Source organism: Ochotona princeps, chromosome X, assembly GCF_030435755.1.
Source record: "Ochotona princeps isolate mOchPri1 chromosome X, mOchPri1.hap1, whole genome shotgun sequence".
In the NCBI taxonomy this organism is placed as follows: Eukaryota; Metazoa; Chordata; class Mammalia; order Lagomorpha; family Ochotonidae; genus Ochotona; species Ochotona princeps.
Genome location: NC_080865.1, coordinates 90,372,676 through 90,394,887, shown reverse-complemented (window position 1 = coordinate 90,394,887; position 22,212 = coordinate 90,372,676). Strand labels below are relative to the sequence as shown.

Genomic DNA, 22,212 nt, shown 5'->3' with positions numbered 1-22,212 from the left:
CATCTTAAAACACTGAGTTGTAAAAGTTCATTCTTAAACTTAAAAAAACATATTGGGCCTTGTGATAGAACTTGGAACCTTTTCAGCCCATCAGATTATACCTTGGAGACCATAGGATAGTCATATTTGGGCCATTCATTCAGAAATGATTATTTAAGCTGAGTAATTTTCATGGCATAATATCCACTTCAAAGTTAGGCAACTAACAAATCTTAAAAGTTGTTCCTTAATTAGCAACCTGGAAAACCATTACCTACAATAAATCATAAAAGAGTATAGTAGTATTTTTGGTTATTTGTACCTTATCTAATGCTAAGTTGTGAGGGGGAAATGTTATGTGTAATAGCTTAAATGAAATACATTTATTTCTTTGGATTTATATTTTTAGTAATCAAGCTAACCATCAGAGCAACATATATTTAGACCATATTATTTTGTCATTTTGTAGAGTTAGTTTAATGAAAATAACCTATGACCTAGCACTATCAGCCTACATTGAAGTGTGTCATTACTAAAAGAAAAGTATGAAGGAACTACCTTCTTATTGTATTCCTCTGCCAGATTGCTTTTTAGGACACTGTTCTCTACACTGTATTTTCTAATTTTACAAAGACCCCTTGCACAAATTTCTCTCTGAATTCAGTACTAAGAAAACCATTACTCTTGAAAACTATGCTTCATAATGCTCTTAAGGACATCAGTTGTTAATAATGTGCCTTTCCAACTGTGTGAGTCCAAAAGAAATTTGGGAGACATTTAATTCCAGTATACAAAAATTTTACATATGTATACATATAGATATACATATACATATACATATACATATACATATACATACATGTAAACACATGCATATACACACATATACATCACATTGGTGTTATACTTTTATGTGTATCTTGTACTTATCTTTCACTGTTATCTGCACCAAATAGTTTTTCAATGATAGAATTATCAATGGATACATAGATTTGTATAGAGAAAACAGATAAACAAATCTAGCCCAAAAGTGTCAGAGAGATTCATCATAGCAGCCACAAATTTACTGATTCAGAAAACAAGATTTCAAAAAATTCACACTGTTTGCCCAAAGTGGCAAGTGTTTTTAAGTGGTTCACTGTAACTACGTTATGTTACACAACTTTCAACACATATAACATCCTATAACCATCATTCTGATATACTGTTAATGATGATACTCTGGACTTTCATGTACTCCCAGTAAACCTGTTATTGCAGGCATGTTTTTATTAGTATTAGGTGCTTGAAATATGAATATAGGTTACATTGGTGAGAGGTCTCAAGTAGTATGTGAGTTTTAGAACATTTTTCAATCCCATTCAACAACATTACGAGTATTTTTTTAATATCCTAAAAACCTGGAAACTTGAAGGACATTTGTTTCTTGTAATTATTTTTATCACCACAGTGAAAGTTGTTAAAATAGTTCCAGTCCCCCCAAAAGACAATAAAAAAAAAGATCGTATTATCCCAGGTAAGTGATTTGATACTTCTGGAAATGGAAGAATTGACTGATTGATAGATTGATTGAATTTTCTACTTTTATTAAATTGTTTGGTGTCATGGCAACCCAGGCTTTGCATCTACCTTAAGAAGGAAGTAGATCATGACATTTTTATTACAACTCTTTTAAGAATGACAGCCTCAACAAATCCTCCCTTGACAAAGAAAAGTGTAATAACATGTCCAGATGCCTGAGGTTGTGGCATTTGCGTCATTGGTGATGCAGGTGGTCAAATAACTATGATAGTTCACTTCACTACATGAGTGTGCCAGGAAGAAAACGATTCCCCTGAGTAGGCTTTAGGCTGACCACATAGTTCTTGTTTTCCTTTGGCATAAAGCTCGAAATATGGTCCAAAGTTCCAAAAAATCTGAATTAAAAAGGTCTTAACTTTCTCAATAAAGAGTTTACATATCTGTGCTTTCGTAACGGGAAACTTCTTGATAGTGGATTAAATTTTGGGTCAGAACATTTAGCACTGTACACACGTTGCCTCTATGGAGACTTATTCTCTTTACAGTCTGAGCTGCATCCACATGAAAATGAAAATACACTATTAACATTTGAAACAATTGTGTGGTGGTTGGCTAGCTTGAACAGATGGAGCTGACCAAAGAGATGAGAGTTCTGAAGCTTGAGGAGCAGAGACAGAGAGCTAGAAATTTAAAATAACTACTAGTATTTTCCCTCACAACCTACTCTTTAGTATGGATTTTCTAACGTAAGTGGTGAAACTCACTTCAAATCAGTTATGTAAGCCAGAAACGCAAGATTCATCCAACTTTGTTTTTCTTCTTTAAAATATTATATTTATTTTATTTGACTGGCAGAGTTACAGAGATGGAGGAAACACAGAAAGAGAGACAGAGTGACCTTACATTTGCTGGTTCATTCTCGAAATGGCTGTGAAAACAGAGGGCTGTACAGGGCAGACACCAGGAACCAGGAACTATATCTGAGTCCCCAAATGGGTACAAGGGCACAGACATTTGGGCCATCCTTGAGTATTTTCTCAGGCAAAATAAGATAGCTATGTCAAAAGTGAGGCATTTGAATTTGAACCAGAATCAATATGGACTGCCAGTGGCAGTGTAGGTCAGGCTGCAAGTGTCTCCCTTCTCCTGTAGGAGCAGGCAAATGGCAAAAGACCTGTGCCTAGACATGAAAATGTGAGGACTGATGGGGACAAAGCAGGGATCCAACTAGGTGAGCCATCACTGCTGCCTCCCAGGATGCACATTAGCAGGAAGCTGGAATGAGAAGCCAGAGAGGCATTCAAGCCTGTGCACTAAGGCATGGGAACAGCCATCTTAAGCTCTATGGAGACGCCCATTCCTGACTGGATGATCAAAGACGGTCTAGCTGAAAATGCCAAGATCTGGCCCAAATGGGCTCTGGCCACTGCCGAAAGGGTGGGCAATGCCCAGACGGTTCACTCTTCTGCCTGCCAGGTTGCCTCTTTGTGCAAGAGCGTGTGAGTGGCAGTGAGTCAGTGTTGTCTAATTACCTCTGTCCTTGCTGACTGCGAATGCCAAGGGGTGAGGACTCGGGGACCAGCCCCTCCCAACCCTCAGGTTGGCGAAGATCGCTTGCTGGCACCCTTCCAGGGAAGACAAGTCCGTTTTAACAGGGTGCTCTCATCCCTAGGTGAGTGTGGAAACACTGCAACAGGAAGGAAAATAATTGCGTTTTCTCCCAAAGCCGCCAGAAATAATTTCTGTTTTAATGGTGAAAACAGGGCTCCTTGCATCTCTGGATGTTTTACATTGCAGGCTGTAATGAGCGAGAAAATGTCTGTCTTTTAATAGCTAACCCTCTGACGCTTTGCGTCTGGGAAGGTAAGTTGATGTGGCAAATTACCGTTGTGGAAGAGAGACATTGAGCAAGGATGCTGTGTCCTAGGCGTCACTTTGCTCTTGTTAGCATAGCAAGAAGCTTGGCGCTTGCTTGCAGCCAGGCATCTCTCTGAGGGTGACCACGGCAGGCACGGTGCCACCATGTGCAGGTTGTGAGGGAAGCCATCTTGCCTCGGCCTCTTGCAGTGGCCCCAGCTTCCTCTACTGAGTCTACTGCTGGGATCTGCCAGGGCATGTACCATCCGTCCGTCCATCCATCCATCCATCCATCCATCCATCCATCCATCCATCCATTTCCTGGTCATTTCCCCAGCCACTCCCAGGCATCCCAAGGGAGCTGGGGTGAGTCAATCGTACAACGAACGTCAGCTGGAGGACTTCCTCCATGAGCAGGCTTCCCCAGAAAGGGAGCTTGTGCTGTGGGCATGGGGAGAGGTCAGAGATCAGTGAATGAGCAGCCTATGGTGGGCACCTTGCAGTGTCAGCAGGCTCCCAGGAACCCGCACTGGCACTTGACTCCTCTTGCCCTTTTTTCTTCTTCTAGCTCCTTCTCTCTTGCTGGCCTCTTTTTCTCTTTCAGGAGCTCTTGTTTTTCAAGCATGCCAAGGTACAGTGGGGGAGTATCTATAACATGGATGTAAGCTGTTCTTAACCTTCTTTCCAGTTCACATTTGATGTGGGAGGAAATGGTCAAAATTATAATTTTGAAACTTCTACAAATCTTTTAGCTTTTATTTGTGATCTTTATTTCACAAGTGTTTATGTATGTCCTCAATTATTTTTGGCATTTGACATTTAACATTATTGTACTTTTTCAGTTTCACCTTGTTTCCAATTTGAAATTTAGTAGTTGTTCTTTTTTTTTTTTTTAAGATTTTATTATTATTGGAAAGCCGGATATACAGAGAGGAGGAGAGACAGAGAGGAAGATCTTCCATCCGATGTTTCACTCCCCAAGTGAGCCGCAACGGGCCGGTACGCGCCAATCCGAAGCCGGGAACCTGGAACCTCTTCCAGGTCTCCCACGTGGGTGCAGTGTCCCAAAGCTTTAGGCCGTCCTCAACTGCTTTCCCAGGCCACAAGCAGGGAGCTGGATGGGAAGTGGAGCTGCCGGGATTAGAACCGGCGCCCATATGGGATCCCGGGGCTTTCAAGGCGAGGACTTTAGCCGCTAGGCCACGCCGCGGGGCCCAAAATTTAGTAGTTGTTCTACAAAATGTTATTTGGTAAGTATGTCACAAAGCATACTTTTGATTTCAATCATGTATGAAATATTTTCATCAGTAAGGATACATTTAAATATTGTAGTTCCTGTGTAACTTGATATCTATGTATAGGGGTGTGTGTGTGTGTGTGTGTGTGTGTGTGTATTACCTTTTGTATTAAGTATATTTGTTTTGTATAAATCCAATGTAACTAAAATCTCTAGTTCATCCTTCTACTCTGAAGACACACTCTGGGAGAGTTATCTGAACAAAGGTTCAATTTTTGGGTTACACATATTCTCATGTAAATGTGGATTTCATGACCCAATGAATTTGCGGATACTCTCAGATCTCTATGAAGTTAACTTGAATTTAGATTTCTAATATCTCTTCTGTGAGTGCTTCATAAAACTCTGCTGCACCAGAGAGAAAAAAGAAAAATGTAGTTGCCTATTTACATTCAAAAGTTGGAACTTCTGGTTTTTTTTTTTTTTCTGTAGACCTTTCCTTTCTTGCATTGTAATAAGAAAAAGCTGTAAACTAGTGGATCTATGATGGTATAATTTCTTCAAATTAAGTATGACATCTTATTTGGCCTTCTGTATGACTCCTAAAGAAATATTAAAAATAATATACTGTGCTATGTAATACTCAAAGAACACATTTTGCTCCAAGGAACAATAACCTGTATTAAGTTATTATTCCTGACATGAGAGCTGTGGTCACCCTTTGAGCTGGGTTAACTTGAAGTCACAAATGCTTCTAATGTGATTTTGATTTTCTCACAAATAGTATAAGCTAATATTAAGCATTGGTGTTAGGCAATATTTTTATCAAAAAAATATACTAAAATATAACCCCAGAATGTTGAAGTAAAAAAATATGTTGAAAGTGCATAGTCCATTCTCCTTATTTGGTAAATGGAGACTCACAAAAATGAAAAGGAAAAGATGCCCATGGAGCTAGTGTCAGAATCCCGATCATTGCTCCATGACAACGAGTAATTGGCCTTGTGCACATGCTTAGTGATTCAGCTCATGCCACTAAGCCCTATTATGATGCTCATGGCTTTTTTTAAAATGATGTATCTGTAAATTCAGGTCTCATTTCTATTTCATGTTGTAGTTTTACAGATAGATGATGTGCTGTTGTGTTTTGCTGAGTTATATTAGAGGCAGAATTTAGAAGAGGGGGTCGATTTTTGCTCTTGACAATAATTCTGAGGGATAGGCATTTCACTTGACTACGTAAGTGATGTGTTATACATTTGTAAGATGTAATTGACTCTAAATCTAAATCTTCACCTACCACTTTTTAATGGCCCGCAGATTTAAACCGTATGTTTTCACAATAATGTTTTTTCAAGTCGAATTTTTAAATTTTTTCCCTGATACAGTTTTTTTAAGATTTATTTATTTTTATTATAAAGTCAGATATACAGAGAGGAGGAGAGACAGAGAGGAAGATCTTTCGTCCGATGATTGACTCCCCAAGTGAGCGCAACGGTCAGTGCTGTGCCGATCTGGAGCCAGGGGCCAGGAGCCTCTTCCAGGTCTCCCACATGGGTGCAGGATCCCAAAGCATTGGGCCATCCTCGACTGCTTTCCCAGGCCACAAGCAGGGAGCTGGATGGGAAGTGGAGCCGCCGGGATTAGAACCGGCGTCCATATGGGATCCCAGGGCATTCAAGGCAAGGACCTTAGCCACTATGCCATGCCGCCGGGCCCTCTTTGATACAGTTTTGTAGATACAGAGATCTCTCCATTCGCCTCCCCTTTCTCCCTTGCCATTTCCCTCTCTCCAACTATGTCCCCATGATATCACAGCAGTACAGTCCCTTAGTACAGATTACACATTTAACTTTCTGATATTTAATTGTAGCATGACATGGTAAGTATATGATCACATGATCACAGTCACAATTAAGTGCTTCTCTCCTGGATACTAGAAGCCCTGGTGAGCTCTCTAATTGGCCCATGAGATTTTAGACTAAGCATTTTTTAGTTTCTACATTTAAAATAAAGCACTATTATCAGAAGCATATTTAAATTAATTGACCATGGGCCTTAGGATGGGGCATCTCATAACCGGATCCCACACGCCAGCCACCATGTGCATGTGCTGAGTTGTCCCCGGGCCAGTGCACCATTTGGTGCCAGGCTCTGCCTGCTGGCCACCCGGCCGGGGAGCTCTGGGGTTTTTGTTCTTTGAATCGCTGCTTAGCTAGTTCCTGGTTGAACCCACAGTGCTTCTGGGATGTGAGTCAATCCTAAAGATGCCCAATGACAGTAACTTTTCCTTTGAAGGACTTGTAATCACTTAACAGTGCTGAGCACTGAACACCAGTTCATGCAAAAGCTAAGGCTCGGGGCTCGTCCAGCAGGATATCCTATTACCTGACATGAGGATGGATCAGCAGACGGGTCACATTAGGCAGGGCCATGACATTAACTAGCACTCGAGAACCATTTCTGGGGGTAGATTCTGCCGGGGGATGTGTGAGCCACAACCTGTGGAAATTTTAGCCCCACTGGTTAGCTCAAGAGTTTGGGTGGTGATGGACTAAACTAGGTGTGACCAAGGAGCTTGCCATCAATCACAGGCCAAGGGACCCACAACAGTCTGGACTGGTCAAGGCAACAGCACCCGAATGTGCATCCTGAATAGGGTGTGGGGTGGGCCAGCTACAGCATTCACCAGCTCATACATGGCCAAATGAAAAGCCAGACTGAGCCGGGCACTGGTAAAACCCATTGGCATGTATGAGAACTGGGTTGGGAGTGGATCAAGTGGAGGAACTTGGGAAACTCCCCTGGCGAGTCATAGCTCCTGCTGGTGAACGTGGGATCCAGATCTGGGGGTCGGACGAGCTGGGCAAAGTAGCTTCAACAGCTGGCTAATGTGTCAATTGGTAATGGAACAGGGTGTACTGAACAGGACTGAGCAAATCTTAGTCCACAATTGAAACTAGAAACCAGTATGGAGCACAGGTCATGCTGAGCTAGGCTCTTGCACCTACTAGTCTGCGTGAGCCAGGGATGCTAAGCCACAGTGTCTAAGGCAGAGGCCAGGACAGGTGACGGGCTGAGTTAAGCTGAGTCAGAGCAACCACTGGCAGGCGCGTGATCTATGGCTGGGAACAGGCATGGTTGGAGAACTAAGAGGACATCCTAACTGGGTTGAGGTTCCCACCAATGGGCGCATGGGCTGGAATGGGGGCTGCCTTCTGATCAGGAAACGTTTGTAGTCTCCCTAGGCACAAGTGTGGACTGGGACTGGATGCACCAGGTCGGATCAGACCCCAACACCATCTGTTGTCCTGGAGGACCAGGGGAGATGTGGGATGGACTAGGCTAGGTCTCAACCCCTACTAAGCCGTATGTGAGCTGTATGTGGATATGGGCGAGCCATGGCTGGGTTGAAGGCCAGTTAGGAAAAGCCACTGTTCCTGCTAGGACAGGAGGTGAACTGAGTAGGTCTGACTCATGGACCCACTGGTATGCGCAAAATCTGGCATTGGGATGGGTTCTGATGGAAGAGCCTGGGCAACTCCTCTGACAGGACACAGACCCTGTAGGTTAGCTCAAGAAGCATGATAGAAAACAGCCCAGAATAGGCCATGGAAAGTTTCCCACTGGCATACATTTGGCATGGGTCAGGAGAAGACCAGGTTGAATCAGTTCACATCATCCACTGGCAAATCTGAGCACCAGAACAGAGTGTGGGTCGAGCCAGGTTTGGTCACGACAAAAACCAGTGCACAATGCGGAATGCCAAGGTGAGGTTGCCTGTACCAGATGTGACCATAACACCCAACCAGCACACGTGAGAACCAGGAAGGGAGGGGGCGGAGCCAGCAGGGGATTAAGAGGTGGTTCCCTTGCTGGACAGCTACTCCCACTGGAGAGCGTGGGTTGGGATGGGGGCAGACCAGACTGGGCAGGGCTACAACACCTGTGCACCTCATGTGGACCAGATCAGGGAAAAGCCAGGCTTGGTTGATTGTTCTCACTGGTGCAAACAAAATTAGAGTTGGTGAGGGTTGTTTGGGCTTAGCCGCAGCATCAGCTGGCAGAAACTGGCACTGGAGGCTAATTCTGTCAAGTTAAATCACAGAACCACCTGGAAAATGCATAATCTGGGAGTGAGAGCAACCTGAGAGGGAAATAGTTCATGGATAGTATGTACCAGGAAAAATCTGTGAATTGGTTTTAATTTCTTGGCACCAAAATAAATGTATTGGTCAGCTCACAGTGAGGACCAGAAGGTTCATCTCCCACGTGGATTTTAGGGACCCAGATAATTAGGGAATTTTCCATTGTTTTTTCCAGCCATTAACATGGAGCTGAATTTGGAAGTGGAGCATTTGTGACACAAATCAGCACTCATTTTGTCATGGGCAGCATCTTTACCCACTGTGCTGTAATCATAGTACAAATTTATTTTTCAAGTTTATTCATCATGAAATTTTTGAAACACTCTTGTTTAAGTTTGTGAGGCACCATTATTAATTCCTGCCTCCCATCCTGCACTCCCCGCCCCATGATATAACATAAGATTTGTTGGAAGGGGAAAGGAGACAGAAATTTTAAGAAATCAACAATTATTAAACAATGACTACACAGCTATGAAATTTCAGATACGACTCTGCATGTAAGTGGTAGAAACTATGGCACAACGAAGTGTTTTATTTCGTGCTTTTTGTTAATAGTTTTCCTATGGGAAATGAGTATGGTCTAGAATCTTCCGTGACATTCCGGGGAAGAAATTTATAGGCAGACAATCACTAAGATAACACAGTAACCTTGGGTTCTGGATTGTCTACAAGCTTGTCCTAGGTTAAGCACCTGACACAGATGTCTGTTTTGGTATGACTCGTGGACTTCAAAGTGAGCTTTTTCTACTGAGTAGTCTCTTCGGTGTTCCTTACATGTCCTTCTTTCTTAGACTACAGATGGATGGGTTCATCATGTGTCTTACAATTGTATACATGCCAGCAACCACGTTATCCTTTTCTACTAAGTAGGCAGAAGAGGTGAGAAAGTAGAGTTCAATAAGGATCCATAGAAGGGAGACACAGTAGAGAGATAGGAACCACATATCAAAAGTTTTCCACTTCCTTTTGGCTGATGGGAACCTGAAGCACAGTACTTTCAATAAGGGCATAGGAAACAAGAGTGAAAATGAAGGCCATAAAGAGAACTGCTCCACCAACAACTAGAATTGCCAAGTAGTTGATTTGGATATCTGAAAAATCAAGTGTTAAAATGGGTTCCGGGTATCAGAAGAAGCGTGGGATTACTCTCCAATCACAGAGAGCCGAGGGGGTCAGCTTACTGAGATGCACCACTGAGATAAAACTGGAGGTAACCTAGGGAGTCGCAAGGAACACAGCACAATGTTTAGGAGTCAATAATGCAGCATAGTATAGTGAGCGACAGATGGTAATGTACCTGTCATAGGCCAGGGCTGCCAAAAGGAAATTAGCTAGGTCCACCAGGAGCATTTATATAAGGCATTCTGCAAAGGAGATGCTTGGGCTTTGGTTTATAATATCTGCCAGTGTTCGGGGTACTGCAGTGGCTGGGAAGCACATGTCAGTAAAGGATAGATGAGCGGGGGGAAGTACATACAGCTTTGGATGTGAGTATTACTAATAATAGCCAGAATGATGAATAAGTTTCCTACCATGGTGACCAGATGACTAAATAAAATGAGCTGCTGTTTTCAGATCCACCATGAGTCCTAGAAGGAAGAATTCCCAGATAGTAGTCTGATTTCCTTCATGTGTGGTTGTGTTGTGTCTGAAAAGAAAAGAACTTAATTTCACTATAAAATTGTGAAGTGGCATAACTGTACCATGATAGAGAATAGAATCAGGCCTTGAGCTTGGCCATTTCTTGGTTATATTATTTCCCTATTTTTTTAAACAGGTTTCAAAAGAGCATGGGCTTGAATTTCCACATTCAGGGCTATACATGACTGCCAAACATAAAGTCTGGTGCAATAGGTGGTCAATAAACATTAATTGTACCTGAACAGGAGTGAATGAATGAAAAAGGAACATTCTGAATGTATACCTATCTGTATGATCATGTTTCTGTGCTCTTCTAAGCTTTTCTTCTTTTTTTTTTTTTTTAAAGATTTTATTATTATTGGAAAGCCGGATATACAGAGAGGAGGAGAGACAGAGAGGAAGATCTTCCATCCGATGTTTCACTCCCCAAGTGAGCCGCAACGGGCCGGTGCGCGCCGATCCGAAGCCGGGAACCTGGAACCTCTTCCAGGTCTCCCACACAGGTGCAGGGTCCCAAAGCATTGGGCCGTCCTCGACTGCTTTCCCAGGCCACAAGAGGGAGCTGGAGGGGAAGTGGAGCTGCCGTGATTAGAACCGGCGCCCATATGGGATCCCGGGGAGTTCAAGGCGAGGACTTTAGCCGCTAGGCCACGCCGCCGGGCCCTCTTCTAAGCTTTTCACCCAGTTTAAGCTACAAAGAGTTTCTGGTTTACAGGAGTGTTGTGAGATTTACAAGATTCTGTGTAAAATGTCAGGTTTAATTATTGCACAAATAGTAACTATTACTATTCACTAATTTAAAAAGATTGCAGATTCTGAAGGCAAAAAGAAATCTTCAGGTTAAATTTAAACCAGCTCCTATTTTTAGAAAGGCACATATCCAACATATATATGATGATTCAAGGCAGGAGAACCTACCAAGGACCATTTAGATAGTTACAACATGAGCTGAGGCCTGCACAAAATTATCAATTTAAAATTAGTCTGCTATATAAATTTATTGAATTTCAAGTCCCACATATGGTTTTCTTGGCATGGTCAGATCAAATGATTTCATGGGTCTTTTATAACCTGTGTGTTGCACGTTCTCCATTTCGGAAACTGATGTTTTATCACCCCAGAGATGACACCATCTCCTTGTGGCATCTGATTCAAAATTTCATCTTTCAATTAATTCTCTTTACATCTTCTTGCAATCTTCCCCATTGTAAGCATTCACTTACATTAAAGACTTCAGAGACAACAGGTAAGATTGCCTATTAAATTAAACAACACAGAGGTTGTGTTTAGAATCCTTAACAAGACCATAAATGATGTAATTGAGCAGAAGCCAAAAGGAAGGAAGATACAGCTAACACTTTAAGAGCTTGAGTTTACTGATGGATTACTATGTTGTGATTACTATAGATTACTATGTGAAGTGCTTTACCTGGATTATCTCATCAAATATTGAACACAACCTTGAGAGTTAAGTGGGACTACTAAGAGACACAGTTAATGAGTGAGAACATAAAAGAAGGTCGACATGAGATGATTAAAATGATACATAATGCAGTGGATCCAGGATAGTGCACTCAATCAGTCTGATCTTAGAGCCTTCATACTTAATCCTTGACACTGCATTGCCACTATACTGCTTATATCACAATTTGCATGAGGAATGGGTGTTGTTAATTGCATCATCTGTATTCTAGGTATGCAAGGGTTTGCTCCATTAGTCACAGAGCTAGTAAGTAGTAGAACTAGGCTTTGAATCTTATCTGCAAGAAGTTTTTCTCATACCTGTGTTAAGTCTAAATAATACCAAATGTGCTTAAGAATAGGAAGCTTTACCTTTTTTTTTTAAATTCCAAAATGTACCAAAATGTAAACTGCTTTGTGTTCCTTCGAGATTCAATATACACATTGGCTCCTTATCATGTCCTTCCAATCTAACAAAACTATGCTTCCATTGTATAAATTTACTTCTTGTTTTTGGCTGGTTTGCTGTTAAACTTTGTGCATTCTATGATGTGCATTGGATAACACTGATGAATAGTTGGACCAAGATTATGGAAAGAATGTGGCACTTATTTAGTAACATTTTTTTCCTGAGTACTATGGCTGTGCTAATTTGCATGCTAACAAATAAATGTGTTAATTATAAGTCAGGCAGGAACGGGTCTGATGGGATCTCTGCCAGGCAACACTGAGCCATTTCATATGTACAGAATGTACTAAAATAATGAAGTAGCACATTATTATTTTTCCTGTAATTTGTGCTTTTTCATTAATGTAGATTGTGTTAGCAAAGCTTGACAACCCCCATTCCTGATATGACCCTCAAGGCATTGTATCAGCTAGCACCACTTAACTGACTGTTTTCATCTCTCCCCAACACTGTCGCCATCTTTTATAGCCAGATGTCTATCTCTTCTCAGGCTTTTATCTTTTATAGTCAAGTCACTAAGTTAACACAATGCCTTTGCAGTGAATGTGGGAAGTGAATGTTTGCAAGTTGAGGTCACCCCTCTTAAGACACTTACCCAGATATTATGTGACCATTTCCAAAGTTATTCCAGAAAGCAACAGTTTCACTTGACTGAAAAAATAGTTGGTGATTTTTTTCATCTATAGGTGAAAGTTTCCTCTTTGTAATATAGAAAAGACAGAAAGCTGGGCTGGAATAGTAAATTTCAATTGGTTGTGTTGTCTGTGCTTCTGAACTTACAAATAAGAATACCCCTGAGACTCAGGACACAGACTCAAGCCTCCTTATTAGAAACCACTTTAATTCCATCCTCTATGGACCATAGCCTCCCTACTGGGTTACATTCAGTAGTCACTGATTTCCTAGAACATATATATATATATATATATATATCACTGAGAATAGAAACAAATAGTGTGCCCCTGTTGTATACTCACTCAAATTTGAAAACTAAACTATCCACTTTGGGAAAAAATTTCACCCTCTTGAATGTTGAACAGTTTTCATAGCATCTTCATGCAATACAATAGCAAACTGATGAAATTTGAATAATATTAACCAAAGGGACAACAGAATGCTTACCATTTGTTGTATTGCTCTAAGCCCTTCATGTGTGCTAACTCGTTTAACTTTTAGAATAAAATTATGAGATAGATACAATTCCAACCATTTTCTCATACAAGAGGAAACTGGGGGCAGAAAACTTCAGTGAATTACCCCCAAATTACACAGCCAGGTGATGGTGGGAACAAGATTCATACCAAGATACTTTGCTTCAGATTCCATGTTCTTACCCAGTGTATTATCTCATCTCTTAATAATCATGGGGAACCTCAGGGAGAAGAAAAAATGACATGTGTGAAAGTTGATCCAAAGTTATCTGAGAAAACTTTCCTCTTATCGTTCTCCTCTAATCTCAGCAAATGTCCTCATGACGTATTCAAATTTACGTCCAAGCCTCTATCACTAAATCTAGAGAAAACACTACTACCAAACCTGGTGACCCCAGACATTTCAGTAATCCCTTTTTTTCCCCTTCAGGTTGATCTGGAGGGATACCTTTCTTGCCATTAAAGGGCAATTCTTTCTTCTGGCTCCTGGAAACTATGCTATACCTAAAACCAATCCTTGTCTACTGGATTCTGTCTTAGGTTTGTAAACATGGTTTAGTCTGTCCAGTGTTGCAACATACCACAACCTCCCCCACCCCTGCATTCTTAAACCTCTTAATTTAGTGAACTCTCTCATTCCCACCATTAAACAAATATTTCTTGAATTGTCTATATTTCTGTCTGCATTTCTTCACCTCAGCCCACTCCAATCTGTCTTCTGCCCTACATAATTCCACTGAAATATCTCTTGATACGGTCACCATGACACATATTACTAAATTCACCCATCTTGGCAAGTTTATAGTATTCACCTCAGATAATCACATTGTATCTGAATTTATCCTCTTTCCTTGAATTTTTGAGTCCCTCCCTCCCTTGCTTTTCCTTCTACTTCTCTAACCCTTCCTTCTCCAGCTCTTCTCATGATTCTTCTATGTAATACTTAAGTATGCATTGTAATGTCACAGATGTTTCATTGCTTACTCTACGCTCTTCCTAGAATAAACTTACCCATGTTCAGGGCTTCCACTTCTGTCATTACAGTGATAATTCTTCTCATCACTGGCTTACTTGTCTTTTCTGAGCCACAAAACTATATACCTAACTTACTATTTGTTATCTCCACCTGTATATTCATCGTCTAACAAGCTCACTGCCTGAAGCCCATCTGGGCTGTTTTCCATTTTTCCTTAACTGTTTCTTAAGATTCAATTATTTATATCTTGTAATTACTCCACCTTTAATTTCTTTCAAAAGTATCCACTTATTCCCATCCCCCATTGCTAGCTAGTCTCATGGATCAGTGTGTATTTTTTGTTTCCTTCAAAGAGGTTCCTTGCTAATGTATTTCAGTGACTTCCTATTGCTTATTTTAAGGTCTAAAATTATTAAAGTGAACTATTATGTCTGACATTATTCTGAATTCTTAGGTTTACCACTCTCCCCTTTTATCCTTTCCTCTTAAATGCCAGAGTTACTTTGTGCCTCATTGTCTTTCCTTCCGCCTGTATTCTTTGAAAGGAAATAACCTCTTCTGGTTAATTCATATTCTGATTTCAGGTCTCAATTTAATTGGTCCTTTCAAATACATTTCATATGACCTCTCAGTTTAAGGCTAGATTCCTTGCAGTTACATGCTATAGCCACCTATCCATCTCCTATAAAAACTACTTGCTGGAACTCTTCTCTTTCTTAGTCTATAAATTCTGCTCTAGTATCAATGCTAAGCACAGTACCTGAAAAATGGGTAGGCAACAATTTGTGAATGATGGAACTGAAAGCATAAAATGCATACGGAAGAAATAATTTGATATGGTAGTAGGGATTACAGAAGACACTAGGAGCAAAGTGATTTCGGAATGAAACATGAAAAATTAAAGGAAAATGGGGAAACTTTCTACAAGTCAAAATTCCACTTGAAAAACATACAGAGGTAAAAAGTTGAGCTTTCCAAGCTTGTAAAAAAAAAAAAGGTTGAGATTATCGCCTCTCGGCCTTTTGGCTAAAATCAAGGGTTAACAAGGTTGAGACCAAGCAATGTGGATTAGGTGTTACAGAAAGGTCTTCGTGTGTACCATCTGATTAACAATGCATGTGACAGTGCGTAAGCAAAGCAGTGAGTGTGACTCAGCATTCAGACCAGACATATAGGTAACAGAGAATGACTAACATCAGAAACTACAAGGCAAAGTGGATACAAATAATCGCTTTTCTCTCTGTGACTCCACTTCTTTGTTCTGTAGTTCTCTAGAGATTTGACTCCTATTTTTTAGTGACCAGAGAGTAGCTCTTAGACATAACTGACTTTCTAAGGCACAAGAGAAATAAGTTTAAGGACAGAAGAATGAGGAGTCATGTTTACCTCCCGCAGACCTATCAACAAAATCCTCCAGGCCAGCAGATGCTGTTTCTTCATGCCCATTTTGTGCTCCTTTTTTTTTTTTTCAGTTTGATAAATAATATTGCAACTATCGTTGGACTTGCCACTTCTTTGGCAGTCTTGGGCTTTCCTAGAGGAGATTTGTAAGTCTTTAGGCAATTGGTATTCAGTATTGGAATGTCTCATTTTGTAAAAGAGTCGTATTTGGAAACAGAGGACACTGACACTGACCTTTTCTCTGAAAGGCTGCCTCAGCATACGTCATAGCAAATGCATTTAAGGATTCCTCATGCTTGGGAGCTGTTCAGAGACAAGGGAAGGAAAGCGTCCTGGGAATTGACAACAAGCTGCAAAGCAGTGCCGAAGAGAACAGGGGTATTCAAACATGGTGAACGGGGTCATCTGTGCTGTGAAAAGAGATGGGTGTTTCTTCATTTCAGGGGTAGATCCATATACAGTTAAGCTTGGCGTTAAATATACAGTTGTTTGTTTCAGCAAAGAGCATTACAAGCATGCCTACGATGTTAAGTCTCCCTTTTGAGCGACCTTTAGAACATTGTCTCTCTGGGCATTGTTTCACAACTTCTGCAAAACGAGGTGCTTGGACTACATTCTCTCTGCACTCCCTTCACACTGACATACAACAATTCTATAATCTGTAATTGGGTACAGTTTTGTCTGTCATAGTGGAGATGTGATCTTCCATGACTAGAAGGTGGGTAGTAGAAATGATAAAATTTCTTCTCATCCAAAACAGTGGGTTTTGTGTGTGTGTGTGTGTGTTTTGATGTATAATTCATGATATCTCCCAATTTCCAGCTTTGAGAGAGTTCGTGACAGTAAAATTACATTCTGCCTAATCAGTTCACCTATGTTTGTGTGTGTGGGTAGGTGACTTTATTTCAGAAGATTGTGTTAGCAAGGAGGGGTCATCTGGAGGTGGTGGTGGAGGTGGCTCTTGTTGGAGATAAGGAAATGTGAGAAGAAGGAGAAAAGGAATAAAATAGTTTTGAGTCCTCTGCTCAGTAAGAGTGTGGGAAAAACACTGGGACTGTTTGCAGCAGCCTGCCAGCTAACGCAGAGCATATTTCTTACCCGCAGCTTCATTGGAAATGGCTCTGAGGTGGACCACCAGGATTATGAATGGTTTGTTGCTTCGTTTACACAGGACAGGAAGCACTACTGAAATTGTTCTTCAGGATCCAGGAGAAGGAAGTAAAGGCAGAAGAGTATGGCATTGGCCCATGGACACAGTTTCCCCTTCTTGCCTTTTCTTCTCCCCCCGCCCCCCCCCCCAAACACCCTTAACAGGGCAGAGAAAAGAAGGAAACGGAATTGTGGAGGAAAAGGAGCAGATTACCTGCCAAGTTCACTGATCAGCAGATCCTCCGGAAGAGTTCTCACATGTTCATGTCCTTAAGGAAAAATAATTTTTTCTTTCACATGCACACAACTTTGTAGCGATTAGCTTCAACAAGTGTTTCCTGATATTACATAAGTGAGGCACCAACACATAGGGGTACTAATGAAAGGTGATATCAGAAGTGAGATATTTGAGCATCGGTACTATAAAGTATGCACTATTAGATGTCTGAGCTGTATTTTGACAAATCTTAACTCCTATGCCTTCTTACAAGTTTATGTTATTCCATCAGTGGAAACAGATTCAAGAAGCAGAAATTTATAACTTTCAAAGCCTAGGTGATTGGGACCATACCCCAAAGCAGCTATGTCTAACAAACAAGCTATTTAGGGGAAGTGTGTATGTGGACGTTTATGCATTTTCACCCCCACAAAAGTGTTTTCAATGCAACAGCTGAACAAGGGTAAACAAAACAATCCGAAATGAAGCAAGACTAGTCCAAGTTGGGTGGGTTTGAACTACAAAAATACTTTTCAGAGGGTCTGGCACTGTGGTATAGTGAGTTAAACTGCCACTTGCAATGCCAACATCCCATATGGATGCCAGTTCAAATCCCAGTTGTTCTGCTTCTGCTCGAGCTCCCCGGGAAAGCAGTAGAAGATGGTTCAAGTCCTTGGTCCCCTGCCCTCATGTGGGAGACACAGATGAAGCTCCTGACCCCTGGTTTCTACCAGGACTGGCCCTCCCTGTTGTAGTCATTTGGAGATTGAATCAGTAGGTACATGGAAAATACTCTCTCTCTCTCTCTTTTTTTTTCTCTCTCTCTCCCTTCCTCCCTCCCTCCCTCTCTGTAACTTCTGTAACTCTGCCTTTTAAAGAAATAGGTATGTCTTCACAAAATATACTCCTGGGAGGGCTTGAGATTTGGAAAGGGGACCTTTCCTACCCTCATACATGTTTAACAATCACGAGATTATTGAGATCCTTTCCTAGTCAGTATTTCAGTCTCAGAACTAATCTTGGCGTTTTTCAATTACGGCATGGAATTATTGGTCTGTTAAGTAATATTTATTGCCGTGTGGCTCTTAGGGAGCACACTGTTCTTAAAGACAGCTGGCATATGAACAAAGTGCTTACAAGCTTATGATTGGCTTGAGAAAGGCTGAAATTTTGCTACCTGAAATGCCAAGGGAACAAGTACACATGATAATCCTTCAGAAATGATATTTGAAGGTTTCTGAAGGGGAGTGGTCTTCCTGATTTTTAGTTACGTTCCTATCATTTCCGAAAGACATAATTGAAGTGTACACTGTGAGGGCCACAGTGACCGAGTGTTTGAGCAAGCTTTAGACTTTTGTTGAATTCATTAAGAAGCAAACTAAGGTTTGAGTCTCTTGGAATAATAACAAAATCTTCACTTGGAAAAGCCTTAAAATGGAAAACATGACCTATATGTTCCCAGTATGGTTTGGAGTCTGTTTTCACTGTGGCTTTGAACTTAGGACTTCTCTAAGCTAAATGTTGAATTTCTAACCTGTTAAAGAAAAACACTTTCCTATTTACCTTTGAATGATTTGAGGATATGACAGTCTATATTTGTCTCATAATGAGTGGCTCCGAAGTGTAGTACACTAGAGAGTTGAGTGATGAATATATAAGCGCATGGGGATTCCAAAAAGGTTCATGAAAAATACATATTTTTAAGATTTATTTATTTTTTTATTTTTTCGGAAAGACAGATATACAGAGAGAGAGAGAGAAGGAGGGAGAGAGAGAGAGAAAGATCTTCGGTCCACTGGTTCATTCCCAAAGTGGCTGCAATGCCTGGAGTTGAGCTGGTCCAAAGCCAGGAGCCAGGAGATTCTTCCTGCTCTTTCACGTGGATGCAGGGTCCCAAGGCTTTGGGCAATCCCCTATTGCTTTCCCAGGCCACAAACAGGGAACCTGTGTCCATATGGGATCCCAATGGATGCAAGGTGAGGATTTAGCCACTAGGGTATCATTCCAGGCCCCAATAACTTGATTTCTAATGACTCCATTTAAAAGAGAAACAAACCATAATGTACACAGAAATAAATATGGCAAAATATGTATAGGAAAAATAAATAGAAAATTATTCAATACATAGTAAGATGTTAAAGCTATTGGTTTTGTCAAACTAGTGATAAAGAATGACATACTACAAGATTTATACAATAGGCCATCAATCTGTGCCTGAAAAATGCATATTATCCTATGGCCTTAAAAATATTATGTGCCTATGAATCAGTTCTCGTCATCCACTGGCAAATTCCAAACGCCAGAACAGAGTGTGGGTCAAGCCAGATTCGGTCACGACAAAAATCAGTGCACAATATGGAATGCCAAGGTGAGGTTGCCTGTGCCGGATGTGAACATAACACCCAACCAGCAACGTGAGAATCAGGAAGGGAGGGGGCAGAGCCGGCAGGGGAATAAGGGGTGGTTTCCTTGCTGGACAGCTACTCCCACTGGAGAGCGTGAGCTGGGATGGGGGTAGACTAGGCAGGGGGCTACAACACCTATGCACCTCATGTGGACCAGATCAGGGAAAAACTAAGCTAGGCTGATTATTCCTACTGGTGCAATCTACAATTAGAGTGGGTGAGGGTTGTTGGGGCTTAGCCGCAGCATCAGCTGGCAGAAGCTGGCACTGGGGGCTAATTCTGTCAAGTTAAATCACAGAACCACCTGGAGAGTGCATAATCCGGGAGTGGGAGCGGCCTGGGAGGGAAGTAGTGGGCTCCTCATTCTTGGGTTACCACTCCCACGGGAGGGCACGAAAACTAGGACAGGGTCTGGGGTGGCTAGACAGATACCTAACAACATCCATGAAGGCTGGATAGTTGAGCTGGTTAGCTGGAACAAGGTTTTAATACCTATTGACATGTATGAGAGCAGAAGGGGATGTGGGACAGACTGGACTAGTCTGCCACACATACTGGCAAACCAGGGTAGGGGGCGGGCCTGGTGGGGGTTATTAGGGGGCGCTTCGACTAGGCTGCAGCTCCCACTGGTTTATGTGAAGGCCGAGTGTGTGCTGGGCAGAACCAGGCTGAACTGCAAACATCCATTGGTTCCAGTGGAAGACAGGGATGGAGACAGAACCAACCCAGCAATTGCAACCACCAGCTGATGGGGCAATGGACTAGGCCGGGCCCTGTACTTGCTAGTACATACAAGAATCTGGTCTGAGAACAACTCAGACAAAGTTTCTTTGGGGATCCCCGCAATCGAACTTTCGGACTCAGAACTCTAACCATCAAAAGACAGAAAACAGAACAAGTCAATCAACCACCTCAGCTATATGTTGGCAATGAAAATACTGGGCAAACAGAGACCCTATGATGGACTATGTCAATCAGTGGATTCTCCAACGACCTCATAGTGCTTGGAGTGGTGGGAGTGGCAGCAATTCATAACTGGTGAACTATCAAAACCACTTGAGCAAGACCCTCAGAGCATGCCCCACATCAGGGACCTGGGAAGGGTGGGTGGGAGACTGGGTGGGGCTTCTCCCTTAAAATCCCCTTTTACATCAGATATTAAGGAAACAATATGGAACTAATTGTCTTGCCCATCTTCCTGTAGTGCTTGAACTTTTTTACCCTAATTATGTCAAGATTGTCAAAAATAAATAAATAAATAAATAAACAAAGTTTAAAAAAAAGAAAAGGAAAGAAAAGAAAAAAAAGAAAAAAATATTATGTGCCTAAATGAACTTACCTCTGAATTCCATCGTGAACAAATGTTATATAGTTCCATCAGAGTAAAAGACAACTGATTATGGACTTTAGCTAGTCAATTGAATCTCCCAGTAGTCTAATCAGCAATTTTGCCTTTTTGCACTTTTGTTACTGCTGTGAAGTTTTTTGTACCCACTCCCCCCTCCCAAATGATATATGTTGAATCCCTAAACATCAGCTACTAGCACGTCATAGCATTTGTATCTTGGGGCTTTTGGAAGATAACTGTGGCTACGAGAGGTCTTGAGGGTAGTCCCATCATGATGATATCAGTGCTTTTATCAGAATGGGTGCCAAAGCAGGCTCCAAGCCCCACCCCACTCCAAGTCAGATCGTGGTGAGGAAAGCAACTGTCCAGCCAGGCCAAGAAGACAGCGGATGGAAGCTTTCTCTCTGAGTAACTCTCACTTTCAGGTAAAACAGATGAATCTTTTTTTAAAAGCAAAAATAAGTAATACAAAAATATCCCCAAAAGTAATTGGAATAGTAGGAGGAGAAAACAGGTCTTGGTCACATGTTGCAAATGCTTTTGGCTGTTATCTAGAGAATGGGCTACAGAGGATCAGAACAAAAGCAGAGATCTCAGTTATATATAGGCTACTGCATTACTCCATAGAAAAGATAATTTTAGAAGGTCTTCAAAAAGTTCATGGAAATGCAAATTCTTTTTTAATTTCTTATTTCATGAACTATTTGATGTTTCTTATAGTGAATTGCACAAAAAAGAAACAATGGAGATAAGGGAAATCTTTGCGCATTAGATGACCTTTTAGAGTAGCATAGAAAGAAATCGATGTGTTGGCTATAGTGACACACATTGTCATGCAATTATGGTCCGGTTGGGGCCCTTCCTCATCTTTACTTTTCGATCACCATTATTCCAAATAATCCATTGGTCTCCAACATTCTTAAATTTTAACATGGTGAACCTTAGTGTGGACCTACTTTTTGTTAGAAATTTTATTATCTCTTCTGATCTGGAAACTGTTTCTCCAGCTCTAGGAATTTTCTTTGAATATATTACTTCATGATCACCCCACTTTCATTTTCTCTGTTCTCGTTTAAGAAGCCTATTACTCCTAGACTTAGACCACTTTGCTTGATCTTCTGATTGAATGTTTTAAAGATTTATTTATTTTTATTGGAAAGACAGATATACAGAGAGGAGGAAAGACAGAGAGGAAGATCTTCTGTCCAATGATTCACTCCCCAAGTGGCCGCAATGGCTGGAGCTGAGATGA

General features: G+C 41.3%; 1 protein-coding gene across 1 annotated transcript in view; it reads left to right on the top strand.

The window, feature by feature from the left end:
- Positions 1-2,820: 2,820 nt before the first annotated feature.
- The window catches only part of LOC101522482 (olfactory receptor 1052-like), a 37,077-nt gene continuing 17,685 nt past the window's right edge, over positions 2,821-22,212 (top strand). Inside the window, exons 1-2 of the mRNA XM_058659166.1 lie at positions 2,821-2,989; positions 3,298-3,363. Of these exons, the coding sequence (XP_058515149.1) occupies positions 2,821-2,989; positions 3,298-3,363 (235 nt within the window). The remainder of the gene's footprint in view (positions 2,990-3,297; positions 3,364-22,212) is intronic.